General features: G+C 46.7%; 2 protein-coding genes and 1 long non-coding RNA gene across 4 annotated transcripts in view; 1 reads left to right on the top strand and 2 right to left on the bottom strand.

The window, feature by feature from the left end:
* The window catches only part of LOC132449584 (uncharacterized), a 90,688-nt gene that overhangs the window by 31,444 nt on the left and 38,380 nt on the right, over positions 1 to 20,864 (bottom strand). The window lies entirely within an intron of this gene.
* On the bottom strand, positions 100 to 8,811 carry LOC132449573 (WAS/WASL-interacting protein family member 1-like). Of its 2 annotated transcripts, none has more exons than XM_060041278.1 (8): positions 8,656 to 8,811; positions 6,350 to 7,519; positions 4,115 to 4,474; positions 3,352 to 3,501; positions 2,734 to 2,850; positions 2,481 to 2,512; positions 2,034 to 2,204; positions 100 to 1,289 (listed from the first exon to the last, which is right to left on the bottom strand). In XM_060041278.1, the coding sequence occupies exons 2-8, from the start codon at positions 7,263 to 7,265 to the stop codon at positions 1,215 to 1,217; spliced, it is 1,821 nt and encodes a 606-aa protein (XP_059897261.1). In that variant the 5' UTR covers positions 7,266 to 7,519; positions 8,656 to 8,811; the 3' UTR covers positions 100 to 1,214. The 2 variants fall into 2 exon arrangements, with proteins under 2 accessions (XP_059897261.1, XP_059897262.1); XM_060041279.1 differs by having other exon boundaries at positions 2,055 to 2,204.
* Positions 9,605 to 18,380, top strand: actr10 (actin related protein 10). The gene is made up of 13 exons (XM_060041282.1): positions 9,605 to 9,815; positions 10,492 to 10,564; positions 10,669 to 10,751; positions 11,246 to 11,354; positions 11,746 to 11,853; positions 12,393 to 12,460; positions 12,660 to 12,739; positions 14,027 to 14,062; positions 14,277 to 14,356; positions 15,047 to 15,120; positions 15,493 to 15,574; positions 16,309 to 16,510; positions 17,642 to 18,380. Exons 1-13 carry the CDS (start codon positions 9,739 to 9,741, stop codon positions 17,821 to 17,823), a joined length of 1,254 nt encoding a protein of 417 aa, XP_059897265.1. The 5' UTR covers positions 9,605 to 9,738; the 3' UTR covers positions 17,824 to 18,380.

Here is a 20,864-nt window from a genome sequence, read left to right as displayed (position 1 = left end):
AAGTTTCAAGAGTCTTTCTTTGCATTTCATCAGACCGGGACTGGAGTACAGCTTATTACTTCAGTTATATCAGGAAGTGATTTTCACAGCATAGAAATGTAGAATCGAGACAAATATTTATTCAAGATTACACTACGCAGGATATTTGCTGAACAATGAAAAGAAGTCCACTATTTTACAGCACATTCAGGGAAACACGATTGCATTTACACATCCTACGCTTGCTTACAAATCTTAAAAGCATTGAAGGAAGTAAAAAAAGAATGACTGATATTTATTTGAAATCTGCTGCAAGCAGAACAGAAACCATTATTGAAGACTCGTTGTCCAATATTTATATTTAGTCCCTCAAAAAAACTGAAGCAATTTTCCTCTTCTTGTAAACCTGATCTTTCTGGCAGCAATCTTGCTAACATTTTAGGTCCAAACCCTGTCCTGTGTCACCTCTACTTTGGCAATTGTTTAGGATTACAAAAAACTACAGTTGTTGCTGAAAATATTTTTTGTGCCTATTATGGTGACAAAGCCCAAAGGGATATTTGTAAGTAAATGTAAGACGTTTTAGTTTTTTTTGATTCTCAAGTAAAGACAAACCTTAAAAAATAGGATTAACATTCTTCTTTGCGAACGAAAAATGTGTCTGATATAACATGCGCTGCTGGATACATTTGAAAGACTTTTTACATAACGTGTACTTGTATGCTATCTACACTTATATGCAAAGAAATGCATTGTTTCCTACTGAATCCTATGGAAATCATGGCCAAGAGTGAGGAGATGGAAAGCGTATTCACTAAGTCAACTACTTCGCAATATTTACACTGTTATGTATGCAGATGGCAGTATGTAGTGGATTCTGCTACAGCCCTTCTTGCATGTGATTGACACTCACTGGATAAAATGCTTCCCACATACAGCCTTTTGATTGACAGACAGTGCTTTGGCGCTTCTCACTGCTAATGAATCTGATCACTGTTCCCCATCATGAGCTCTTTAGTTTTCATAACACCATCATCTCTAGTTCAGGAAAATACTGGGCTTAGCACGGCCTACTCAGGTGAAACTAATCCGTAGCTTGGGTGAGTCTTTTATGGAGGACAGCCTGGAGTGAAGGAAGATGCGGTAGTCATAGCGATGGTGATACTTTTACTCAGCATTCCGTGACAGGGGAATCGGCTGTCGGGTCAGTGGTTGAGGACATCTCGGGCGTGACATCAGAACTCGTCCTCTGAGCTGTCGGCCAATAGCATGGCTTGATCTGGGCGGCCCGGGCCAGTTTCTCTAGGTTGCTAGGGGCAACACAGGGGAGGATCGACACACAAGAACAGACGTTGGTGATTGGCCATTGGAGCCACAGAGGAAACACAGGAAATGTCTATCACATCAAATGCATAACTTACATTTTGATCCCTGCAACCATTTGTATTTATTTTGACCTAAATGTAGGTATATTGTATATTTCAGTGTTGTTAAATCTATAGTGTAGTCGATAAATCACTTAGAGAGTACCCCTTGCAGTTCAGATCCCCCTGACCGTGAAAACGGATTCTCGGTTGTGGTTCAAACACTCTGACGGGAACTCATGACTTGCAGCCACAGAATGGGAACCAACCGGCTCCCAGACTAACGTGACACACGCTACGCCGTTGCGCAGGGCCCTCACATTGGAGCAATGGGCCCTGCACCGTACGTAGCGATGGATCCGCTATTCTTAAATACGACTGATAATATTGCTCATAGCATCCTTGAAAGTGCAGAGACCTTCACACATTTGATTGTTTTTTATAAAAAGTTCACAAACCTATTATCGCTAAGGAAGTGTGACTACTCTAACTGAATAAAGTTCGGTACCACTAGCCCGAACTGTACCGAGAGTTCGGTACCGATGCTCAGTACAGTTCGGGCTAGTGGTCCTACTCATGAATACAGTTCGGTACCACTAGCCCGAAATGTACCGAGAATCCGGTACCGATTCTCGGTTCTTGACGGCCAAAAACCAAACGATATGTATATATATTCATAATCATAGTAACCTGTGTGGGTGTGATATTGACCTCTTGCTGTCGGACCTTCCTCCTCTGGTACTTGAAGCTGTTTCGTCGTCTGCGGTGGATCATGCGGATGCTGTTCAGGGCCCCTACTATCAGGATGGCCCCCGCGATGCCGATGCCAACGGGGACTAGCATCCCCGACACGTATCCCGCCTGGGGGGGGGTCAGTTGATGACCATGTTGTTTTGTGGCACAGTTGATCAATGAATGACTTTCTTTTCTGCTTACGTCAAGTTCAAGCCAAGGGAACACATGTGGACCATATAGTTTAAATACAATAAAGTATAAATATAATCATACACGTTTCAATGGTCAATCAATAAAAAGGACAAACTACGACAAGGAAACCAAGGTCGATTTTGATGTTTGTGTTCATCCCGTTTTTGAGGGGAATGTCATATATATCCAGACAGCAGAGGGCAGTGTTACCTTTTCTCTGATCAGCTCCATCCAGCTACGCACTACATTGGAAGAAAGAGGGGATGACATAGTAAAGACTACAGCTTTTGAAATGATGCGTGTTTTTTCCTTCAAATTGTATGTACATTTGTAACATATATATATATGGGATCCTCTAGCTGTGATTGTGTGCATGTGGGTGAAAATTTGTGTGTGTGTGTGTGTGTGTGTGTGTGTGTGTGTGTGTGTGTGTGTGTGTGTGTGTGCGTGCGCGCGTCCCTACTCAGGCCCTGGTTCCGCTGGACCCACACAGGGGGTGGGGGGATCAGGCTGTAGGGGGGCCGGTTGGACGCCGGCGTGTTGGTCTGCTCCTCCTCACTGTCGTCTTCGTCAGACTCCTCTGTGAGGCAGAGGAAGGAGGCGGTTGAGATTCTACTTCCTGTTTATCCGCCATTCGTGAGAATCCTCCTTCAGGATTACACCGTATTACTTTAATAATGATAATGTTTCCCTTGTATGTCTTTATTCTTCATGGGCACAATGGTGACAATGCAGACAAAATGATGACACCACGCAGATGTTAAAGGTGACACATTATACCACCAGGTGCGTGTGTGATTAGCCGTTACAAGCCGTTTCGAAAATCTGCCTCTTCTGACGTCACAAGTGGACGTGTCCACCTAGATATGTGCTGGATAGATGAGCGACGTGTGCTGCAGTCCACTGGGTAGGCTGGTAGGCAGATTTTCAAAACAGCTTCTAAGGGCTAATCACACCCACACATGGTGATATAATGTGTCCCCTTTAAGCTACTTTTCTAATTTGCATTGGAAGGGAAGAAGGTAGCTTAGCCAGTAGTGTCGTATTCCTATTCTAGTCCACGGTTTCCACCAAGCCTTACCCTCGGACTCCATCTCCTCCAACCCAGAGGTGGATTTAGAGACGTGGTGATGGGTTGCCTTGGTTACAGGTGTTCCAGAGGAGAGGAGAGAGGAAGCAGCGAGGCCAGAGATGGAGGAGGGCTCTTCTAGTCCCTCTGCGTTGTCAGAATCTATAGACCAAAACTCAGTCGTAATCCAAGTCATATACCAGACACGGGTTATAATAACCCAAGTCATAACTTGGTTCAAATCCCAAATCATTAAGCAAGATATAGACCAAGTTATGACCTATGTCATAACTTAACTGGAGGGGAAAGAAGTGAAATCTAAACTGTGGTTTGAACAATCCCACATCAAGTGACGTCAGGAAGCTGGATCCCCCTCCTCGTCAAGCTCCTGACTCAAAGTCAAGGGCCAAATAGGAGGTTAAGGCCCAATCCCATTTCTACCCTTACCCCTTCCCCTTACCCCTCCCCCTTGTTTTGAAGGGGTAAGGGGTAGAAATGGGATTGGGTCTAAAGGTCCCATATTATACAACCATTTTGAAAATCGGCCTCTTCTGACATCACAAGTGGCCGTGTTCACGTGTGCTGGATAGAAAAGTCTACCAGCCTTCCCAGTGGACTGTAGCAAACGTTGCTCGACTGTCCGTCATACACCTTGGTGGACACGCCCACCCAGGATGTCAGAAGAGGCTGATTTTCAAAACGGCGTGTAACGGCTAATCACGCTCACACCAGGTGGTATGGTACGTCCCCTTTACCTTATTATGGTTCTCCGTACCTTTCACGGCGTGATGGTCCAGGGGTCCCACCGGGGAGGCGCTGGGCCCCAGCAGCTCGGTGCCTGGCGTCTGCCACGGGGACATCCACTCCCGCGGCAGCATGGGCGGGGGGTGGGAGGGGCCGTCGCCGTCCGTCTCCACGGTGACCGACCGGTCGAACGCCGCCTCGGACAGGAGCGTGCCGCCGGTCGCCGTGGCGCTGGCCGGCGGCTGGGGGCCACCGGGAGCCGCCGGCCCCCCGGCCGTGGACGCCCCCTGCGGTGTGACGTCGTCGAAGGGGTCGAAGATGAGGGGGAGGTCCTCTGAAGACATGGTGCCCTCGGTGGACTGGTCCTGGGTCAGGGGGACCTCCGTGTCCGCTGGAATCAGATCCATACGACGGTTCAACAGCAACATGGAGGGTACATTCTTTTGGGTTTCAGTTCAGAATCGGTTTTCAAAAAACAATTCTGAACTGAATCCACAAATAATTATCGGAGAAATTCCAACTGATCAGTTGGAATTATTTTGGATTTCTATGTAAATAATTTTTGGATTCAGTTTCAATTTCGCAGAAATTTGGTTCAAATTGATTTGGAAATTCTATTGGATTTCTTTTGTAATTATTTTTTAATTCACTTGTTCACTAATTCACTTATTTCAACACACCGACCTATTTAGAATTCACGTTGAATTCACTTTGAATCCTTTCGAACCAGGTTTCATGCTAGCATGGTGGGGTCAGACCTTCTAGAAGAGAGACCCGAGGAGAGGGAGCGTGGCGCTCCGGGCTGTCGGTGCTGCTGTCTCCGGCGACGCCACAAGTATCGCCCTCCATTCTCTATTCAAAGCATCCTTTTTCCCTGACACTTAAAATGAAAAATGCATAATCCTTATGCAAGGGACAGAGAGGAGAATGCTGAATATTTATAGTGCTGAAGTATTCATGAAACCGTGCAAGTATCCGGAACGGTTATTCGCCTTGGACGTGAAGCCTTCCTCGTGAGGAATAGTCCTGGTTGTTCAGAGGATAACAAAGGCATTTGGAAAACTGCTTTTCTTTTTAGATAAGAGGTAACCACACAGTAGCTGTCAGGAGGAGAACCTGTTGGCACATAAAAAGCACATCTTCCCGTGTTCGGGTGTCAGAAGACTGAAACCCTTTTACATAATACCCTTTTGGGAAGGACATTTTTTGTGTGTTTCTTCTTTCGTTTGGGGGAGGCTTCATCAAACAGACATTTCACCGGGGATGCTAGGAACACATATTGGCTCAGAAAGATTTTTTTTTAATCCTGCTCCAGCTACTTACTGCACAGCTCAACACTCATCTACCTTATTCTGCACTGTGTGTGTGTGTGTGTGTGTGCGTGTGCGTGTGCGTGTGTGTGTGTGTTGTGTTGTGTTGTGTTGTGTGTGGTTGTGTGTGTGTCAGTCTGGCTTTACATATGTGCATCCATCTATCTGTCTGTATTTGTGTGTGCGTCTGCATGCATACATCTGCATGCTGGACATGTGTGTGTGTGTGTGTGTGTGTGTCTGTGTGCGTCTGTGTGCGTCTGAATCCTAAACCCAGGCGCCTCTGGTAAGCCCTGCCACCATCCCTCCTGCTGTGCCTGTTCCTTTTTCTTCTTACAAATCAGGACAGGAATAGAAAGTAATTAGTCTGCCGCAGCCCCCCCCCCCCCCCCCCCCCCCAGGGGCCAGGAGCCTGGGGCCCAAGGCAGAGCGAGGGGAGCGTGTGTCTCGATGTCTCGCCGCCGCCGCCCGTCAAAGCACATCTCAGCCACTTGACATTTGCACTCCTGCTGCTGCACCTTAAAGGACAAATCCGGTGTGAAATGGATCTGGGATATGTTTAGCATGATAACGAGTTGGGATGTTCGTTTGGGAGCCAAAAAGCGCAGGTATACGCATTCTGAAGTTGGCTGTTTTTAGATTGTATATTAAAAAGGACATTTTATACACACAATACCATCAGTAGTTCACCCGTCGACGCCATCTTGTTTTTAAGACTCGATAAGTAGATTGACGAACACAGAGATTGTGCCATCCGTCAACCACACGCAAACTCTGTGTTCGCCAATCTACTTATCGAGTCTTTGGATGCCTAATCCTCGTCCCGTTTCTTAATGGCCTACCCCCTTTGGATAAAACCTGACTACTAAAATGACTAAATAGTAATGAGTTGGTAATTACATTTAAATTATTAAATTTTGGGCGGGTCCCCAAAATGTCGACATTTTCGACCCTACCTTCGCTGTCGCTCGCAGCCTCTGACCAGAGGCTCTCCGGCCCCTCTGGTTTGGGCATCACGTCGGGTCCCACCTCAGCCAGGAGGAGGTCTGGAACGATGGGGGCGGTCGCATCATCGGGCCCCCAGTCCGCCAGAGGGGGCAACGGAGGGGCCCCCAGCGACGGCGCGACGGAAGGGGTCGGCCCCGGGATCTGAGGACCTTGGTCCCCGGCTGAGGCTCCTGGCGGCTCCTTGGAGGACGGGGCCCCTGTGGGGGAGGCAAGGGCGGGGTCCAACGCGGGAGGTCCCGACGGAGTGGATCCCGGCGTGTTGACCACCTCGGCCGGCGCCTCTCCGTCGTCTGGAGACGTGGACGTAGCCCCCCTGGGGATGCTCGCCGTCGAGTTGAACTCGGTCGCAGACGAGCCAGGCGTCGTTCCCTCGGAGTCTGGAGGGCGCGCGGTGTACGGCGTCGGTCGGCTTTGATCCTCTCCCGCCTCTGACAGGCTCCCCGGTGCCTCCCCCTCTGCCCACACCTCCCTCCTCTCCCTCCGGAGTACCTCCTCCCTGCCGCCGTTCATCCCCGGCCCGGATCTCCCGGCGCCGAAGACGCCTCCGTTCCTCGCACCGCGTGCCTCTCCGGGTGCGGCTTGGCGCACTCCCGGGCCGCCGCTGACTCCTCCCCCACCTCCTCCTCCTCCGTCCCCTCCTCCAGCCGCCGAACCGTCACCCTCCGGAGTGTCCGTCACGTGCACCAATGCCCCGGAACCGCCACTCGAGGTGACCAACGGCACCGGGTCCGGCGTGTCCCGTCGGGGCAGACGGACCGGGCCTCCATCGACGCACACACACGCCCCCGCCGCCACCACCACCACCACCACCACCACCAGCAGCAGGGGGAGCAGCAGGCGACGGAGGGTCTGGGGGATCAGCATCTCTCCTCACCGGTGGACACCGGGCGACTGGTCCGCTGACGGGGGTGACGGCGTGAGGAGGCCGGGCGACGGGTGTAGCACAGCGTGAGGGTGGGTGGACGGGGACTGGACCTGAGCGCTGTCTGGCAGCCGACTCCTACGCTCCAACAACCGGCAGCCTGCTGTGGGGGGGGGGGAGACGGGCTGGTGGTGCCTGCAGGGTTCTGGGTGCTGCGCCGCGGCCGTGGGCAGCATCACATTGGCTGAGAGAGCGTCTGAGGGAAAAACAAAAGGGAAGAAACGAAGGAATCGTTTGTTTTCGTTTTTTTGTTCGTTCAACAAGCCCAAGGGGTTTATTATGTAGCTTTTGAGGCGAAGCCAGAGGAAATTTTTCATTTGCGTTTATGGATGTTCAGCGTTTACTTTAATGGTGTTTGGAAAAATGTTTGGTTTTATTGGCATGACACATTTCCCCTATTCTTATTTTATAAGGAAAATATTAATAACTGGGTTGCAGCTCAGAGAGAGAGACAGACAGAGAGAGAGAGAGAGGGGTGATGGGGAGAGAGGCAGACAGACAGACAGAGAGAGAGAGAGCGAGAGAGGGGGAGAGACAGCAAGCGAATCTGGCAGAGCTATCCGTGCACACTCACGCACTTTCCTAAACTATAAATAGCACCATGGCACCTATCTCCCTTCTGTGTTTCTCCAGATAGCAGAATCCAGCACTCGAGCACACAGTTGTTTAATCAACACAAAAAGGTCCACTCCAGGTCTCAATCTTATCCGAGAGCATGTCGTACATTTTTTAAATCGTATAATCACAATCTTATATTAAAATGTCACCGACAAAAAAAATATTACACTAACTTAAAATTTAAAAACATAGCTGGCCCTTATAATATCCATGATTGATTCAAATGAATGGATCCAAATCGATTATATATTTTTTAATTTTCTATATCTATAGATGACACGTTGAAATGTGACTGCCGAAGAGGGTGACACCCTTCCCTTTTCCCTGAGTCAGACCAGCCACCCTTCACAAGCATCAACAAACCCCATCGTCTGGGGCGCGATCGATACCGTGCAACATTGAGCTTGCATACCGTCCTATCACAGTTGACGCTAAGTGGTGTAGGCGACCGCCACTGACGCGCAGTTAACAGTGCCACTCGGACATGGGTGGCATAGTGCGATCCGTAAACAAAACACACTGCGGTGCTCTGCCTTTTTTTTTTTTATCAGGCTCCGGCTGGTAGCGGATTCCTCACAACCTGTGGTCAAACGCATCCATCAACGCTATTTAATTTGGGAATAACGCATTTTCCATCATCGCTAAAGCATGCATATGTAACTTAGTGATATAACCTTATTATCCCGTTACCAGAATGATGTCAGCGTTTCTTACCTGCAGAATGTAACGCATCGCTCCGTTCTGCACATGGAAATAGTGCGCGAACGGGAGCTTCGAGTTAGGTAGTGTGTAAAAGCTGTGGAAGACGCTTGTTTTTGTGGTGGAGTCCAACGTCACGGAGAATCAGCAGCGGGCGCACCGTGCACTGAATGCGCGCGTGCGTGCGTGTGTGATCCTGGGGTCCAGTTACCTGATCTTTATATTTATTATTCAGAAAATTATTTATCCTCTTAGATTTTTTGTAGTGTTATGTTGTTAGTAGTTTTAATGGAAGCATTTTTTTTCTTATTAATTTGATTTGATTTATTTGCCTAGTAGGCCTATTGGTGCTGGTCTGGGCAGCTCCCTTGCAAATAATTTGCATTTGCCCTGCAACTATATTCATTATATGAATCAGGTTATGAATGGGAATTATACTATAGGCCTATAGTTATTACTTTAATTGTCTTTAGACCCAACAGGTTGTTTCAATAAAATCAATGTCAACTTTTGTATCATGTTCGTGCCTATTTATTTTTCGATTAATGTGAAATGTGAAATTATATGATGAAATGTATTGTATACATTTTATTTATATTGGTATATGGCTACATTTACCAGGTCTGGTTTCGGAACCAAAGTGTAGCTCATTGTTCCACATGTTTGAAATACGTGTTGTGTAATAAAATACATAATTGTGGTTCATTCTTATCAACCTCAAAAGCTAAATGGAGTACTTTATGTATTTTGGAGAATAATCTCAGATTTCTGTATAGATTATTCTGGTTCGAGCCTTGGTGGTGGCGGCCTCTACTGTTGACTAAAGGAATATAACTTTATTTTTCCCAGTCGGAAGAATTAATGAAAAATACAAATGGAATCTTTCCCAAAAAATCTATATCGATCGGTTATTCAACTTTGTTAAACTTGATTTTGTAATTGATTAAACGAAAATCAGAAATCAGGGCGACTGGCGGTGACGTCACGGTGTCTGCCCCAGCCCATTCAATAGTCAACATCTCGTCCGTCAAACACATAACACCACTCAGAGTACAAAACGAGAGATTACGTCTCTCGTTTTCCATAGAAGACAAGACAATGCCCTTATTTGAAGGGTTGGGAAGTGGCGGAGAAAAAACTGCGGTCGTCATTGATTTAGGAGCCGCATACACAAAGTAAGTAGCTTTCCCGTTAGCTGTTTGAGCTAACGTGATGCTAGGGTGAGCAGGCTGTCACTTTATTATGTCTGGCTGCTGCGTTGTTTATTCGCAAAAGCCGCACTTTGTATACAATAAATAGTACACCTTTCTATGAGATCAACCCCAATACAATGTATGCTGTTTCTACATAGATAGTAGATGACAGTCGATGCAGTCTGTTGTGCACTACTGTAGTGGTTAGCTGCTAAAGAAGTAGACTATTAGCTAGTGTTGTGTATAGCTAGAGGAATAGACTAGTCTACTACTGCTATCCACTGTTGTGATTAGCTGCTGCAGCAGTATATTACTAGCTAGTGTTGATTTGGCTACTGATGTAGAATACTAGCTACTGTAGTGTTCATGGCTACAAGAGTAGACTAGTACCTACAGTAGGTAGTAGTAGTCTACTAAAGTTGTAGCTAATGTAGAGTGTAGCTACTGTACTGTGTAGCTATGGGATCAGACTAGTGTGTTATGAATAGAAGTGCTATGCTCTCAGGCTAGAGTCATGTGAACATCAAGTGGTCTGTCTGATTTATTAAATATTTCAACCCCCCCCCCCCCCCCCAGTTTCTTTACAAACCTCAAAAAATATACGTTGTAAATGTAACTACTGTAATTAATAAATGTGCCATACTGCATTGTGTTTCAGATGTGGCTTTGCGGGAGAAACGGGGCCAAGGTTTATCATTCCGAGCGAGATCCGGAGAGCAGGCCAGAAACAGGTAAAAACCAGCAATCTCTCAAGTCAAACACAATGTGTGGTATTTACTGGATGTGACCACTGACAATATTTGTGTAATTTCTGTAATAATGTGATCTGTTTTAGGCCGTCAAAGTGGTCCAGTACAACATCAACACAGAAGAGCTTTATGTAAACCTCAAAGAGTTTATCCATACACTATACTTCCGGTGAGAAAAAAATAAATAATTATCTTGGAATGTATTATTGTACATTGTACGTCCGGGGACTTAATGTGCACACTTATTGCATGTTGTACGTCCTTGCACTTAAAAAAGTTAAAGAAAGTTAAAAAGTACATTGTTTTGTGTAGCATCTTATCCTAGCTATCTTTGATGTATGCGTGAATAGGTTAACCTAACAATTGTTAGTGCTTGGTACTTGTTTCTATGAACATCATGACTGTACCGACACAGATATATTGTTGTTTCGGTTTCTTCTGACAAATGTACTTATTGTAATTCGCTTTGGATAAAAGTGTCTCCTAAATGCCCTAATTGTAAATGTCAATGTAAATGTGTGTACGCCAGTCAGCAGCTGATAAATCAAGTGCTATTCTTAACACAAACACAGCAACATTTTAAGCCGAAGCTGTGTGACTGAGATAACTGGGCTCCTTCTCGTCCAATGAAATGTGATGGGTTCCTTTTGTGCAACCAATCAGACACCTGCTGGTGAACCCTCGCGACAGAAGGGTGGTCATCATCGAGTCTGTCCTCTGTCCGTCTAACTTCAGAGAGACCCTAACCAGGGTCTTCTTCAATCAGTTTGAGGTATGAGGAAGACACGCCGATATCACTTCTCATCCACGGAGGACAAAAGTGATATTGTGACTATAATCAAACAATGATGTGATTAGAGATCTGAGTGTTTACCACTCGTTAACCAATCACGGTCTCAGTTTCCATTCGAATACATTTCTTAATTACTGATTATTGGGTCAATCGTTTCAGCACTGGTGTTTGAGGGATTATTTTTTATCCATTTCCTGTCAATGTGTTGTATACTAGAAGGATATCAACCAACATCTCAGCATACTTCTGATCTTAGTGTGTGAGCTCCGGGAGGCTTCAAAGTGTGCTTGTTTCGTCCCAGGTGCCCTCAGTGCTTCTGATCTTAGTGTGTGAGCTCCGGAGGCTTTACAGTGTGCTTGTTTCGTCCCAGGTGCCCTCAGTGCTTTTCGCCCCGAGTCACCTGATGGCCATCATGACGTTGGGGCTCAGCTCAGCTCTGGTTATGGATTGTGGCTACACAGAGACTCTGGTGCTGCCCGTATCCTTTACCATGGAAGACTGGGACGTCACGCAACAAGACATAGTTCATGTTTGAATGGGCTATATTCAGTCACCCGCAAAAAAAAGTTGTTGTTTGTCAAAGCTTATGAGCCCGCTTGTATTGCATTTTGATGATGTACTGGAATGAGATGTTAGTTATACATTATAATGGAATATCCATCACTGAATGAAACCCTGACATTACTGAACACATTTTGCTAATTGAAGCAAAAAATTGTACTTATTGTTTTTTTTATTATTATTATTATTATTTGTATCATTACTTGTTAACTATAGCTGGCCTGGTTGTCACTGACCATGTGACTACATGTGACGTCTGCTTTTAAGTCATGGGTGGAAATACTTCTAACAGTAGGCGGTTCATAGTTGTCCTTAAGTAAACCAAGTATACTTAAGGACAGAGTACAGCTCATAGATATGAACATCTGGGAGCACGGAACTGTTTTGGAAATCTCCTGACAGATGCTAAGCTAGAGTGTGGACCCTGTTGTAGTTCTACCTTAACTCCCGGCCCAGGTGTACGAGTGTACCCTCATTCTGCCAGCATGGGAGGCCATGCCATTGGGAGGACAGGCCATTCACAAGTAAGTCTGCATCCAGCAATTATATAACGCGGTTGCCAGTGAGGCCTTCGATTGTTGCCAAGTCTCCAACTTTTTATTTTTGAACATGTTCCCTTTATAGATTTATATTGCTGTTATCCTTTTTGTAACGGTTCCAGATTGCTCTTTGAATCGCTGCCCACCTCTTTATTAAGTGAGTGCTGTGTGGTTTCCTCTGCAGAGAGTTGGACAGCCTCCTAGTGGATCAGTGCACCGTGGACACAGACTCGGGCGCTGGGCAGGGCTTACCTGCTGTCCTCGGTAAGCCTCTCATCTAACATTGGATTCCCTTAATGTCAACATTAGGGGAATTAATGACTTACTTATTTCTGTATTGTGTGTAGAAGATGAATTGACTTATGCACATCTGCCTCGGTGCAGATTGTTTTGAATTAATCATTTGATGAGAGAAAATGTCATTAGTATTTACACATTGACATGATTCATAAAAAGCAACATTGATCAATCGACAATAACAAATAATCAGTAATTATAAATGACTGATAGATCAATTGCTTTTTCGAGGAAATGATGCCGTGTGTTATGCTGAATACTAACTCAACTTGGAAAGTAGAGCCTGTGCGATATTCAGGTCCTTGCCTCTCAGTGTGTGAATTATACATAATGAAGGGGCTTATTTTAGTCTCCGTCCCCCTGCCTACCACCGACTGCAGCATAGTGTGCTATTGCGTATGCTGATTCACGGTTTCCATTAGACCTTTAGCCCCATCAATTATTGACTCAACATACACACCGACTCCTCTTAACTGTATGGAGGAAGTGGATCTAAGGACGGTGTTTATCTGCACCCTCGTCTTGAATTAAATTAATTAAAACGAATGTGAGGGACTTCAATTCTGTTGACTTCAATTAATGTAATGAGTTCATTGATTTATGTCAAGGCATATATGCTATCACTGTCTCAGCATTTGTCTCAGCACATCTAACTAATGTCTTTACACTAATGTAATGTAACAAAGACTTGGCAGCAGTAGTCCTTGACTTGTTCCCCGGTCCCTGCACTGTGGCTGCTAGTGATGGGTTACATGCTGCTAGTGATGGGTTAAAGGCTCTCAGTGATGGTAGTAATGGGTTAATGTTCCCATTCCCAGTGATGCTAGTGATGGTCACATGCTGCTAGTGATGGGTTAAATCTCCTAGTGCTTCTAGTGACGGGTTAAATGCTCCAAGTGATGCTAGTGATGGGTTAAATGTTCCTAGTGAGGGGTTAAATGCAGAGTCCTCTTGTTTCCTCTGGGATAAAAAATAAAGTATATAAAACAAATAATTAAAAGCAAACCGCCAGCTTTTCTGTTTCAGGAGCGTTTCGCTAGGACCGCTTTCTTTGTGCCCGCAATGCTGGCAGTGTGTCAAGCGGGAGGTGTTTCATGTCCCCCAGGTGTGACGCAACCCTTTCACAGGCTGTGATCACTACTGTGATTGAGGCGGCTTTGATTTCTGACGGCTAATTAGTGCAAAGCGAAACGTCTTGCGCTCGAGTAAGGGGATGAAGTCTCACTTTATTGTGTTTCTTTTCCTTTACCTCAGGTGCGATCCAAGAAGATATCGTCGAGGACATTAAAGGTGGGTTCAAAGGATCCTTTCAATGGAAGCATTTCTGCTCATTAAAAGCTGTTTGCTCCAGTACTGACTTACGGTTCACACATTGATAAAGAAATCTTGGCAGTGGCAGTGCCACCAACGTGCTGAACAACCAGCCCAGTTTTAAATGATGACTGGTCGTGGGGTGAGTATCTGTGCGTGCTGAAGCTCTGGTCTTGTGTTTGGCTCGCCGTAGTGAGGACGTGCTTTGTCAGCGACCTGCAGAGAGGCTTCAAGATCCAGGATGCCAAGTTCAACCTGGAAGGCACGGCGGACGTGAGTGAGCTCGGCTCCGCATCGCTGTCCAACACAGCGCTCACACAGCACAAAGTATACTTCTCTCTGGAGGAGCCGCCGTAGGTACAACCAGGGTTTCTACGTCACCTGTGTGGGCCACTGAGTCCCGCTGTCCCGTCGCTGCACGCCAGGGATGGCGGATTAGGCCGACGACTTTCCTGCTTTTCGGTTCATTTTGTCGGGAGCCACCTTAGCTCAGGTGGTAGAGTGGGTTAGTGTGCGAGTTCAATCCCCGGCTCCTCCCAGCTGAGTGTTGAGGTGTCCCTGAGCAAGGCGCCTAGCCCTTACCGACGAGCTGGCTGTCGCCATCATGGTTGACTCCGCCGTCGGTGTGTGCATGAATGGTTGTAAGTCGCTTTGGATGACAGCGTCTGCTAAATGCCCTGAATGTAAATGTATGATTGACTAGTTGAGGAGGTCACATTATGTTTATTTGCATGATCTTCACCTTATAAAGATCGAAAGATGACCCAGAATCTGAGACCATTTGCTCTCAGAATCACAGGCACAGGGCCGTGAATGCAAGCACTGGCGTAGAGACCGGCAGTATACCAGCTGTCGGCCACATAAGTATAACTCCGGATTCAGCGCCAGACGTTCTGATTGACACACTGACACACCCTGCCTGCGCAGTGAGGCTGATCCATATATGGTGTTGTGTGTTGGCAGCGCCCCGCCCCTCCGCCTGATGTGGACTACCCATTGGATGGAGAGAAGATTCTGCATATCAAGGGGGCTATCAGGTGTGTATTGGATCAAGCTGGCGGCTGTCTGGGGAAATGCTGTTATTAATGTAGGAGGCTTAGGATAACACAACCAATATGCTTTTTTAGGTCAAATATAATCTGGTTTTGACCCTAAAGATTCAAATATTATTTTCATATTTCTGTCCTATAAAAAATCTGCTAAAATCGTATTTCTTTCTTGTAATCGTTTCATTGAAAACATAATTTCCGGTCTAGCTTTAATAAAGTAAATTGTATCTTATGTTCAGTGATTAATTTGTTCAGGAGGGATATTGAGTGTAGTCCCCCCTGGGAGAAGAGAGGAGACCGACTCTGTGATGTATTTTGGTGCTCAATGGTAACTGGGCTGGTGTTGCTGTCTGTTCCCAGGGACTCTGTGATGGAGATGCTGTTTGAGCAGGACAACGAGGAGAAGAGCATTGCTTCTCTCATTCTGGATACTCTGGTCAAGGTACACCAAACTACTCATAGGTTCTCTATACTTCGAAATGCAGGAAAGAGAACTTGGTACCATTTAACTACTTTCTCTGTAATTGAAATTGGAACATCATTGACCTGTGTTGCTGGCTGTGTGCATGTTACCGCAACATTTAGAAGCAACTAAAGCAGTCCATAGTGAAACGAGAGCGCCCTCAGGCTTTCAGAGAGATGGCCCCCACTAGACTAGTGCCTACACAATCTAATTCATCTCCCTAGACCTGCCATCTGCCCGGGTCCCAAACGCTGCCAGCATTGTGTCCACTCTCTCCGGTCCTATCCGCAAGATTAGCAAATAAACTGCAGTCCAAGCAGTTCCCCCGACTGCCTGGTGTACCCTCATCGGTCACTTTTATAGTTGTGTTGTTGTTGCTGTTGTTGTTTTTTCCCGTGATTCATGGCACTTCGAGCAAGTAGACCGATACTTCATCATGAGAGCACCTTTTAATAAAACTGTAATGAAGAGATTTTTATAATAGTATGCTGATTGAACGCTGGCAATTAAATGTACTTTCAAATAATACGACTCATATAATTGAGTCATTTTAAGTAACCGCTTTTCTTTAACGATTTTAGACATACAGTAGGGGCCAGGGCGTTTTGCTCTAAGATGCCCGGTGATAGACCCGTGGACGTCGGGGACTTGAACCCAGACCCAGCCTCACTCCTGTCCTGTGTGTCTCCCCCCCCCCCCCCCCCCCCCCCCAGTGCCCCATCGACACCAGGAAGGTGCTGTCGGAGAACCTGGTGGTGATCGGAGGCACCGCCATGCTGCCCGGCTTCCAGCACCGGCTGCTGGCCGAGATACGCCACCTGGTGGAGAAGCCCAAGTACAGCGACCTGCTGGCCACCAAGAGCTTCCGGCTGCACGCCCCGCCCGCCAAGCCCAACTGCACCGCCTGGCTCGGGGGTAAGGCGCTGGGCCTCAGGCTACAGGCTCGTCTTCATATGCAGTTGTATGCCTCGATCTGCATTCTCAGGCCCAATCCCATTTCTATCCCTTACCCCTTCCCCCTCCCCCTTGTTTTGAAGGGGTAAGGGGTAGAAGTTTGATGCGGCTGGCTTTGATGGTTGTCAGTTTCAATTGCGTTTTAAAGGTGTTATTCTACCGCCAGGTGTGAGTGGGATTAGCCGCTACAAGCCGTTTTGAAAATCGGCCTCTTCTGACATCGCAAGTGGGCGTGTCCACCTAGACGTGCGCTGGATAGATCAGTCTACCAGCCTACCCAGTGGACCGTAGGAAACGTTGCTCATCTATCCGTCAAACATCTAGGTAGACCCGCTTACTTGTGATGACAGAAGAGGCCGATTTTCAAGACGGCTTGTAGCAGGCAATCTCACTCACACCTGGTGGCATAATATGTCTCCTTTTAAAGTGTCTCTACGGAATATCCCGTAATTGGACCGTCGTTAAGTGTACGCGTCTGTTTCCTGGCCCCTGATCTGGAGACATGTTGTGCGCCACACGAGTGTTGGGAGGCGGTTGGCTGCCAGCCTAACTAGACAGATAGACTGGCTAACTGGGCACCTGCCAAACATAACTTTAACCGCCTTGTTTATTTTAAATACAGCACGTCGTTATTAATCCTTGAACCCCCCCCTGATGCACGGAGCTGTTTATTCATCTTCTCGTTTGTTAGCGGAGAGACTGAAAACTGTTTTATTTTCGGTTCGCCTCACTTCCTCAAGGCTCGGTTACGGTTCCACGTCGACGCGAGGACCACGCGGACGCTCCGACGCCGTCTCGAAACCTGTCTCGGTTCTGCGTCGGGTTTTAGCGAGCGGACCAATCACAGCCCTAGCTGCTGCGTCGCCTCAACGCAAGGTTACAATTGTTGGGATGCGCACGTCCGGCCCTTGCGGGGGACGCAAGGAGGGTCCGCAAGGACGTAACGGGTTCGTAAACCCCCTTGCGTTGCGTCGACGTGGAACCAATAACTAAGCCTTTAAAGAGCTCCGCTCCTTCAATCCCCTCTTCGCCGGTTCTGTTATCGATTATCAATGTCTGATGGACCCCCCCCCCCCCCCCCCCCCCCTCCAGGCGCCATCTTCGGCTCTCTGCAGGACATCCTGGGCAGCCGCTCGGTGTCCCGGGACCACTACAGCCAGACGGGCCGCATCCCCGACTGGTGCTGCCTCAGCACCCCCCCGCCCGAGTCGGTCTACGATGCCCGCAAGACCCCGCCCCCGCTCATGAAGAGGGCCTTCTCCACCGAGAAGTAGACCCGGCCCCCCCGGACCCCCAGCCGCCCGCTCCGTCGACCCCTGACCCCCCCGACTGGGCCAATCAGGACGTCTTAACCACAGTCACATGTTCGAGTGGCTGCCAGGTTGATACACAAACTTGATGGAGGGGGGTTTTGTTTACCAGTTCAGTGCACAAAAGCGTGTAAAATGAATACTTTTAAAATGGAAAACCATTCCCATTGCGATGAAGCCGCGCAGTTGCATTGACTTTGAATTTAGTCAGCGAACACAACTCTTTTTATTGTTGTCTTGCTTGTTTAATTACACTAAAATCAAATTAGGACAGTCGAAGATTAGGACAGTTGACATAATCCGTTTAAAAGCTAATCTGAACTGAAAGTGTTATGGTTAAGCTCTTCTGCATTTATTGAAACCAACAAATGTAATTTCCCAGTTTTGTTTATTTATTGCTTTTCTGTTCCTGTTTGTATATAGTTTGCCCGCATTATGAAGTAATCCCACAGCAACTGCCATCTTTCTGGCCTCACAACTGAAATATTGTAAAAACAAATATACAGTACTCAAATACTGTTCCATGACGTTTTTTGTGATTGATTTGCAATGACTTCATGAATTCACTGATGAATCAGAAAAATAAGAAACGTTTTTTATATTTTTCTGATCCACCAAATAAAATTGAATCTGCATCCTACCAATACACATTTGCGGATTACAAAAAGAGCAACCGATAGTAATTTAACGTAGTTTTTCTTGTTTGTATATTGATGTTGATTATCCAACATAATAGGAGATGCAAAGCGGGATTGTAAACCATATATACCGAAACCAATAATTCCTAACATTAAAACATCCGTTTTCAGAACGATAATCCTTTTTATCATCCATTCCCTGTTCTTTTTGCGAGATGTATTTTGACTGAAGATGGGGTCTGTGTTTGTTTGGGAAGACACTGGGTCTCTGCGGGCCGTCGTGTAATCAAACCAACGAGCCGCGAGCCAAGATATATACACATGTTACCGATCACTTCGAAAAGCAGCCGTTTGTTATCGTTAACAAGCTCTAGGAGTTCCGCTAAAGAAGATCTCCTCAAGACAATATTGGTTCGACATTTGAACAAGGGTTTTCCGTGTTATGAGAGCCCTCTGAAGCCTGCCGCTTATATCAGGATGTGAAAAACCGACTAAAATATAATTCTATATATTTACATTATATAAGTGACTTGCGATAGGGACTGATTTTGTGTGTGTGTGCTTGCGTGTTTGCGCGCGCCTTGTATGTGTTAGTCCTCCCAAGATTGGAACAGCAACTGTTTGGCCTGTTGGGTCACATTCATCTCATTGGTTTCCCCCGATGCTGGACACTTGGAAAACGTTTTCATTACCCACAATGCACCTGGAGCTGCCAACACAAACTTTCAGGAGACTCGAAGGTATACACACACACACACTGGTGTAAACATTCAGTGGCATGAATAACAATGGCCGTGGCCGGCAAGACCCTCATCGCTGCCCCCCCCCAGTGGTATCTCTGACTCAGACCTGCTATGTCTGAGTTAATAGCTTTTATTCCAGCAGTTCTCCGCAGGGGCTTAAAGGATCAAGCTAAGGCTAGCAATATATCAGCCCTTGAGAAGCATAGGCCCAAATAACCTCAAGTACTACTTTGATCTAAAAAAAATACACTCTAAGGCTTCCCGTACAGCTTAACTATAGTCTGCAAATGGAAAAGCACGGTCGGCCGTTCTAACGTTGTGAATTGTATTCAATACAGAGTTTCAATCACATGGACTCCCCGGAGCTGGCCGGGATTCAGGAACTGGCCCCATGGGGCCCAGAGGGCTAAAGTTCAAGAACCGAACCGAGGTCAAGGCACTACTTGTATTGGTCTGTGTGTGTAAGTACAGGGAGCCGGGAGGGCCCCGAGGGTGTTCTCATCAGACCAAGGGCCCAGAATGCTCATGGATTCATGATTGCATTATTTCAACCCTTGACAGTTTACTTTATTTTTTCTCAGCAGATAGAGAGCAAAGGATCTGCTGGATGGTGGAGACATACACAAATCCAAGCACGCACACACACACACAGACGCACACAGACATATACACACAAACATACGAATACACACAGACATACAAATATACACACACACAGACATACAAATACACACACGCACACATACATATACATGCACGCACACACACACAGACGCACACAGACATATACACACAGACATACGAATACACACAGACATACAAATATACACACACACAGACATACAAATACACACACGCACACATACATATACATACAAATACACACACGGACATACAAATACACACGCACACATACATATGCATACATATACACACACGGTTATGCACACACACACACACACACATACACATACAAACACACAGACATACACAAACACACACATCCGTACACACACATACACACACATATATATACACAAGCTTACACACACATCCGTACACACACACACACACACACACACACACACACACACAGGCCGCGCTGTGGCCACCTGTGGCTGCTGGGACAGAGGGAAGGGAGTGGGACTGGAGCCGGAGAGAGGTTCCCAGAAGCAGGAAACAGCAGCTGTCCGTCTGTCCATCTGACCTCTGTGTGTGTGAGTGGGCAGGCAGGGGGACTCCCTGGCGTGGCCTCCAAATGGAGGGAGCCAACTTCCCCGGTCCAAAGGAAATGTTTGATTTAGCAGGCCGTTCCTGGAGGGATAGATAGAGAAACAGAGACAAAAACAGAGATAGTCCACACTGCAGGTTATTGTGTTAACTTGCGAAAGACAGAGTATATACGTGTTCTGTTCATAACGGATGAGTTGTTGTGGTAGGATATTGTGTTAATATTAAAGACATGAAAACAGTAGTTCACCGTCAGTGTCCCTTTACGCAGGGAGTGTTAGTTCTCTACGGCCACCACTCCTACGAACAATCTTTTATCCCCAGGAAACCATTCTGATTGGTCTATATTTCGTCCTGGCTGGAACCCGCTGCAAGGATATCATGGACAGAACTA

Source organism: Gadus macrocephalus, chromosome 21 (genome assembly GCF_031168955.1).
Source record: "Gadus macrocephalus chromosome 21, ASM3116895v1".
NCBI classification, from domain to species: domain Eukaryota; kingdom Metazoa; phylum Chordata; class Actinopteri; order Gadiformes; family Gadidae; genus Gadus; species Gadus macrocephalus.
This window is presented reverse-complemented; position numbering and strand designations above follow the sequence as displayed.

Bases quoted from the DNA above. Each gene is read 5' to 3' on its own strand.
- LOC132449573 (XM_060041278.1), bottom strand. From the start codon at position 7,265: ATGCTGATCCCCCAGACCCTCCGTCGCCTGCTGCTCCCCCTGCTGCTG. The intron at 2,513-2,733 runs GTAGGGACGCGC...CTTCCAATGTAG, and splicing joins CCAGCGGAACCAGGGCCTGA to TGCGTAGCTGGATGGAGCTG. The intron at 2,205-2,480 runs GTAACACTGCCC...ACCCCCCCCCAG, and splicing joins TGGAGCTGATCAGAGAAAAG to GCGGGATACGTGTCGGGGAT.
- actr10 (XM_060041282.1), top strand. From the start codon at position 9,739: ATGCCCTTATTTGAAGGGTTGGGAAGTGGCGGAGAAAAAACTGCGGTC. The intron at 14,357-15,046 runs GTGAGTGAGCTC...GTGTGTTGGCAG, and splicing joins ACCTGGAAGGCACGGCGGAC to CGCCCCGCCCCTCCGCCTGA. The intron at 16,511-17,641 runs GTAAGGCGCTGG...CCCCCCCTCCAG, and splicing joins CTGCACCGCCTGGCTCGGGG to GCGCCATCTTCGGCTCTCTG.